The sequence below is a fragment of the Ziziphus jujuba genome, chromosome 8, assembly GCF_031755915.1.
Source record: "Ziziphus jujuba cultivar Dongzao chromosome 8, ASM3175591v1".
In the NCBI taxonomy this organism is placed as follows: domain Eukaryota; kingdom Viridiplantae; phylum Streptophyta; class Magnoliopsida; order Rosales; family Rhamnaceae; genus Ziziphus; species Ziziphus jujuba.
This window is the reverse complement of record NC_083386.1, coordinates 1,371,516-1,378,907: the sequence shown is the minus strand read 5'-3', so window position 1 is coordinate 1,378,907 and position 7,392 is coordinate 1,371,516. Positions and strand designations below refer to the sequence as shown.

Genomic DNA, 7,392 nt, shown 5'->3' with positions numbered 1-7,392 from the left:
ATGGGTTAAATCGCACAGTATATCATGAGAGTGAATATATATATATATATATATATAAGATGAGGGTTAGAATCTGCAGGTCTATCTTTGATTTTGAGAATCTCTATGCAAAGATGATGAGAAACAAAAGCTCCCTTGTTGGTTGGGTCATATATCAGATATAAGGTCGATGATCGCTATTGAGGGCTTTGTAAGTTTTTGAGACGAAATTTTAGACAGACGGTTGGTAAAAAAGGACTTAAAACCATTAAAAAGGTCTTTCGGTAAAGGACATCGTCAAGACCTCATTTTTTTAAACTCTCTCTCTCTCATCAACTGATCAACTCATGCAATTGGTTACTTGCAAGTCACTAGTAGTATTTAGTACCATACTTGAGCTTTAAAAAGCAGCACACAACTTCATCTTATAAAGACATTTATATGGAATATGAATCTAAAGGCGTCCAAAGTGTTCTCTTTCTGCATTGACTAATTAATTATTAGTTACCTATAGGACATTTACAATTACATTCCTACCATAATGATAAACTTGCTAATTAATACTGCTTCACTGAGTTAAATATTTTTTTTTATCATTACAATAATTTTCATTCATTTTAATATTTCAAATTCATAACTTTTTAAATATGTATAAATGATCATTACAATAGTTTTTTTTTCCACTTAAATATCTTAAAATTATGATTCTAAATATGAATGAATCAAATATTATATATATTTGAAAATTAAAGTAGAGGTACATAATATTATATATATATATATATATATATAGAAGCATGCAGCCATGCAAAAATTAATATTCATGCTCTTAGTAGTAGTAGATTAAGGGGGGAGAGGAGGGAGAGGGAGAGGCGGACCAGTCAAAGATTTTCTATTGTAATCATTAAAGTGTTTAGTATGTCTTTACCCAAATGAAAATGATATTTTAAGGAAAGGAACTAAAGGGTTGCACCAAATAGGGGAAAAAATAAACGCAAAAGAAAAAGTAGTTTGGATGGCAGGAAAATTATGAAAAAGAAAAAGTAGAGTGTGACGCTGTGCCAGGTAGATATTGTTCAGAGATGATCAGTGGGGCCGCCTTCAATTGATGAACTGTTGAATGATAAAAGGGTCCTTTTTTCCCTGTTTGGGATAAAAATTAAAAAGAGAGCTGCCAATGTTGTAGAATTCTCATCTTCTGGCCCGCACCTAACTCATCCTCCTCTCCATCTTTTTTTTATTTTTTAATTTATTTTTTATTTTTTTAGATATATATATATATATATATATATATATTTGTGTAATGATAATGACATGATCTACAATATTCTCTTTCATTCTTCTTCATAGCATATACATAATATGGACCTACCTCACCTCTAATTAACATAATGTACACTTTCATTTTTTTTGTTTATATATATTATATTATATTTAGTCTTAGTTTTTTACCGTATAATATTTGAACCCAAATTAAACACTATTTCTATATATAAACTTTTGATTCTTTGCCACAGATCATGGTTTTTTTTTTTTCTCTATACGCTGATTAAACCATATATAGAAAGTTAAATCCTTACATTTTAGACGCATCTTAGGATTAAAATTTGTTATTTCATAATAATATATAGATGGCGGGTTATTTCTTTCTTTCTTTTTTTCTTTTCTTTAAAAAAAAAAAGGCTATTTATGATCATCATCAATGAATCCATATACTATTTTGTAATTCAAATGGTTGTTCAAAAATATTCATTTTATTAAATTTAAATTTAAAATAAAAAATTAATATCTAATTAAATGCTGCCTATAAAATTTAAAAATGTATTTTGAGTTTACCATGGACCCAATCCTATTAGTATACTCTTTTTCCTCAATTAATACATAGATAATGTTGGGAGGACGCAGTACATGTTTAATAATACAAGTTAGTCAAGTAAATATCAGCTAATATGTATTACAAATTAAATAATATATGTTTGTATATCATCAATGATTGGATAACTACCACTTTAGGAAATAATTCGTATAGATGTAGATAGGTTAATAAAAAATAAAATAAAAAATAAAAAAAGAAAACTGATAAAAACATAGAATATATTGCTAGAGTAGGATGGTACAATAAATCGAATATATTGTTTTCGCCACCGTCATGAAAAAGTAAAATGTCAAGTATACTGAAATTCAAGAAAGTGTACAAAATCATTGCATCACTTTATTTTCGTAGTGTGAAAGCATATTAATTTGGTTGGGAATGTCTCTACAAAGCGCCTCCCTCATAATAATAATAATAATAAATGTTCATACATATAACGGTTTTTTTGATAAAGATTCATGCATATAACAGTTGGATTTAAAGAGGTCGAGGTACAAAATAAAGGCATGAAATAAATTAATCATAAGAGAATCTTATTAAAACTAATTAAAACCAATGGTAAAACAGAATTAATGTGCGTGTCACTAAATGTAGTTTTACGTATGTTGTTTAAATAAAATAGTACATACTAGTCCTAGTCCCAATGTTAAGGTTGAGCTATATCATGCAAGAATTAATCCCAAAAGAACATGAGGTATGAGCTGTTGTACATGAGAGTTATAAATGTTAAACAATTTGTTCACCCCCGACAATATCCATCCAAGACAAAGAAATACCATATACGATCTTTAGGCATGAAAGCCTATGACAAATGATATCGTCATTGATTGTTGAAATATTTTAAAAATAGAAAATTGAAATGATAAATGTAATTATATATTAATATAAATTAATGTATGTGTGATTAGATTGAATAATATAAAATTAGGAATTAATGGATAAAATAAGAAGGAAGGGGAGGGCATAGTATTGCGTGTAGTAGGATATGAGAGGACTGTGTGGCGCACACAGCTTTAAGTGAGAGGCTTTGTTTTTTTGTTAGTTTCTGAGCAGACAAAAGCAGAGAAGCTTCTTATCCCTCTCTCTCTCTCTCTCTCTCTCTCTGCCTGTGGGTTTTTACACTTAGAATCTCTTTTAAAGCCAAAGCACTATTCCCTATAATATCTATATCTATATAAATAAATGTTTAATTTATCTCAATTCCCTTTCCTTTTTCAACCTCATTTCCCAATCTTAATTACAATTCCTACCACTGTTTGTTTGTTTAGTGTTATAATTGAAGGACATATAAGAATTATGGCAGGAATGCAAATCGTGTGAGTTTGGAAGGGCAAATGCCACAGCTTTGAGACCTACAGTGGCCTATTAAGTAGAAGTTGGATGTGGTAGAAGAGAAGGCAGTTCAGTTGAGCTGAGTTCATCTTGTTTATTCAACAGTTCTAAGTTGGGGAGCTGTGTTTCTCATCAGTTGTTGTTTGTTGGTTAAATTGGGAGCTGATCTGTTTGTGTTGGAAATTAATCAATCAAAAATGGCACCTATGAGTCTTCCTCCTGGATTCAGATTCCACCCAACAGACGAAGAGCTGGTTGCGTACTATCTGGATCGTAAAATTACGGGCCGCACCATTGAGCTTGAAATCATCCCAGAAGTTGACCTCTACAAATGCGAACCCTGGGATTTACCAGGTAAATATTTTTATATGTATATATTGTCAATCATTTAAGGTTGAATTAATTAATTATTTTGTTTTGTATGAATATGAATATGACTAATGAATAATAATACGTATATATATATATATATATTTATGGACAGAAAAATCCTTCTTGCCTAGCAAAGACATGGAGTGGTACTTCTATAGCCCAAGAGATAGGAAGTATCCAAACGGATCCAGAACCAACAGAGCAACAAGAGCAGGTTACTGGAAAGCCACCGGAAAAGACCGGCTGGTACATTCCCTCCGACGTCCGGTGGGGATGAAGAAGACTTTGGTGTATTATAGAGGAAGAGCTCCCCATGGCATCAGAACTAACTGGGTTATGCATGAATACCGACTCATTCATGACTCCCTTTGTGGTTCTACATCCTCTTCTTTAAAGGTATGTATATCTCTCTCTCTCTCTCTCTATATATATATATATATATATGTTCTTTACAGTTATCTGCCTATAGTAATACAACTTATATAACTTTCTTTCTTTCCGAATAATTTTGTGCTTATTTGAACCATAAGACAGATTTAAATCCATCTAATATAGGAATATAATTCCTTCCGGTAAATGGGGAGTTCACTGTTTGATTAAACTGATTAGCTAAACCTGCTTAAACTTGAATCAATACTCAATATATATATATATATATATATATGGAACCAAAACCGTCAAATAATAGGTTTAGAAAGAGAAGCAAGTTAGGGTTTAGAAAACGCTCGAAGTGAGATAACTCCAGCTAGGGTTTATGGAGTTTCACTTTAGTCTGTGTTAATTAATAAACATATATATATATATATATATATATATGCAATATTTTCGATCATACATATTGTGTACTTATATAGTACTTGATCTTTTTTGGGACTTAGATATTGTAAATGGAGAAAAACAATAATAAATATTCCTAAAACTAAATTATATGAAGGATTTTGAAAGCATGGTGTGGGGTGCTAGCTAGCCAGATTAACAGAAGTAGAATTAATTAGTAGAGCTTCCACAGCGTTGCAGATAGGTAGATTTAAGTGGACACATAAATTGAATTGGAAAAGTTAAAAATAAAATGAATTGGCAATCTAGGGTTTGAGGGATTTTTTTTTTTTTTTTTTTTGTGCGTTCCTGTTTATAGCCATGCGGCGTCTTTTATATATGCTAATGAGACTTAACTTATTAAAGTAAAGCAAAAAATCAGATGCATATCATTCTTTTTCTTTTTCCGTTAAAAGGAATAGCTTATCAACATGATGATAATGATGATCTTCAAAGACTCTTTGGTTTTAGACTTTAGGTATACATGTACTTGATATCATCTTTCTTTAGACTTTAGTATCATGATCTCTCTTTTCTTTTCTTTTCTTTTTCGTCCGCTCTTCTTTCTGGATCAATTTACTTTTCTAGCTAGCTAGATCTTCATTAATATTATTTGGAATATTTATGTATATATATGTATATATCGATATATGTAAAAGAAATATCAAATTATAATTCTACATATAATTTTGACAGTCAAATTTTAATTCCTCAAAACAGGATTCTTATGCACTGTGCCGAGTATTCAAGAAAACGATGCAAATCCCCAAGAACAGTACCGCTTGTAATAATAAGAAAGAAGACAAATCATCCAAAGGGAGTAGCATTGCAGAAAATGCAAGTGGCATTGAGATTTCAAGAGGGATAGGGAATGAAGATGATAATCTCAACACTTCTAATGATGTTGAATACCCAAAGTTTGTATCCGATACATCTTCTTCAGATCTCACTCAAGGCACACCCACCGCAGAGACTGCCATGGCAGATGATGTCAACCAAGCTCCCGTTGCCAATTCTGATGAGGCAAACAGTGCCTCCAATTTGTACTCTCTCGGAGTAGATTGCTCTTCAAATCTAATTCAGGTATTTAAATTTTCAATACCAGTATATTAATGATTTTCAGGGAAACATTGGAAAACATGCACTTTTCTTTTATGTTTTTTCTTTAATTTTAGTTTCTGCTTTATCACTTCCAATCAAAGCTTCATGTTCACACCCCATATTTAATTAATAATTGGTATGGAGAAAGAACAAAACCAAGCTCAATGTTATGTATTTTGCATAAATCATGAAGCCCATATTCAAAACAAGCCCAAAAGGAGAATGATTATGATGATGATGATTGGGTAATATAGGTTGGAAGTGGCCCCACAGGACAAACCCACTTTGAGTGATGGATCTCTTTTTGATCTTGATAAAGTGACAAAAGTTGGAAGTAGTGAACTCGCTCTTTCTTTTACTAAAGCTCCCTATTCTCAAAAATCTATTATACTGACTTCACTTCCTTTCTTCACTATCCTCCAAATCTTCTTTTGACTGACTCGACCATCTTTCTCTCCACAAAATTTTTTTATTTTTTATTCTTATTATTTATTTTATTATTATTATTATTATTATTATTTTTTAAAAAACCCATTACAACGATGCGTGCTTTAATTATAAAGTTAGTTATTATAATGATGAAATGGCATTGATGTTTGCAGGATATGCAAATGGGGAACTATGGAAGCCTGTTGCATTGCCAATTCGGATATCCACCATTAGAGCTTGAAGACTTCCCACAAATTAACTTTGGTGCAGAGACTAAGCCAATGAAGACTGAAAGTAGTACAGAAGACGACATGTCGTATGACAAGTTTAGGGACTACACGAATATAACGGTGGAAGAGATTTTCTCTTTATGTTGTTCTCAAGACAACCCCATTGCCCTCCCCATGCAAGACTGAGCCAATGAGTACGTAAGAATGCTAGCTAATCGATTAACACACAGATAATCCTGATATATGACTTCACATATATATTTTAATCTTATATACTAGCAATTTATTGACACAAAATCTAGAAATTTGTGTTCCAAAAAAATAACCAAATGAAAGAACTTGTGGTTCGTTTTGACACTCACCACACGATGATAAGGTTATATATTTATACTATAGTCCTATAGATAATATATCGCGTACTACTACAGAATAGAATGTTCTGTTGAGTACGTGATCAATCACAACATACTTCTTCTTCTTCTTCTTCTTCTTTTTTTTTTAATCAATTCCTTAATTTGTATTGCTCTTTCCGTTTGTTTTGGAAATTTGGAGCTGAATCTTGTTGGTCAATTTTGGAAAAAAGATCGATAAAGTGTTTTTCTTTTGTGACTGTATTATTGCTTTATAATCTATGAAATTCATGTTTCAACTTTCATTTTATATAGTTCCATATTGAAATCATGAAAAAAGCAAAATTATGTACATGATGCTGAAAGTTACAGATTATAAAACCAACGGGTCCATCTTAGATTAATACAAATCCATTATATTAATTCATAAGTTTTTATGAAATACTACTCTAATTAACTAATTAAACTCTGACAACACCAATTATCTTGGTCACTTAAACTCTAAAAAATAGTGTAGAATTACTATTCGAATCATCATAAATTTCTCTTTTAAGTATTAATTAATTTTTGGAGTTATTTGCTACAGAAACAAAAATATGCCTAATGACTTGCTTCTTCTTTTTTAATAGTTTTTTCTGGTCACCGTAATATTAAACTTTATAAAATCTTTAAATATATATGATTATAGATAAATCTACAGTGGCCATATCTTTTTATCAAAATTTTAATATTTATAATTTGTTATCTTTTAAATGGTTTACTTTCTCATGAATATAGGATAATATTAATTTAACACCATTAAAAAACTACCACATAATTTGTTATCAAAATTATGGTAAAAAAAATTTGATACCTATAATATTACTCTATGATTATATATATATGTTCATGTTAAATTAGATATTTATAA

The 7,392-nt window shown here is 30.5% G+C and overlaps 1 protein-coding gene across 1 annotated transcript; it reads left to right on the top strand.

Moving 5' to 3' along the window:
• Window positions 1-3,158: 3,158 nt before the first annotated feature.
• On the top strand, window positions 3,159-6,757 carry LOC107412762 (NAC domain-containing protein 54). Its single transcript, XM_016020579.4, has 4 exons — window positions 3,159-3,538; window positions 3,669-3,952; window positions 5,093-5,455; window positions 6,076-6,757. The coding sequence occupies exons 1-4, from the start codon at window positions 3,382-3,384 to the stop codon at window positions 6,316-6,318; spliced, it is 1,047 nt and encodes a 348-aa protein (XP_015876065.2). The 5' UTR covers window positions 3,159-3,381; the 3' UTR covers window positions 6,319-6,757.
• The last annotated feature ends 635 nt before the right edge of the window (window positions 6,758-7,392 follow it).

What these genes read in the sequence shown, in the direction of transcription:
- LOC107412762 (XM_016020579.4), top strand. Translation starts at nt 3,382, where the DNA reads ATGGCACCTATGAGTCTTCCTCCTGGATTCAGATTCCACCCAACAGAC. An exon ending in CGAACCCTGGGATTTACCAG is followed by an intron (nt 3,539 to 3,668) that starts GTAAATATTTTT and finishes ATTTATGGACAG; the next exon opens with AAAAATCCTTCTTGCCTAGC. An exon ending in GCTCTTCAAATCTAATTCAG is followed by an intron (nt 5,456 to 6,075) that starts GTATTTAAATTT and finishes TGATGTTTGCAG; the next exon opens with GATATGCAAATGGGGAACTA.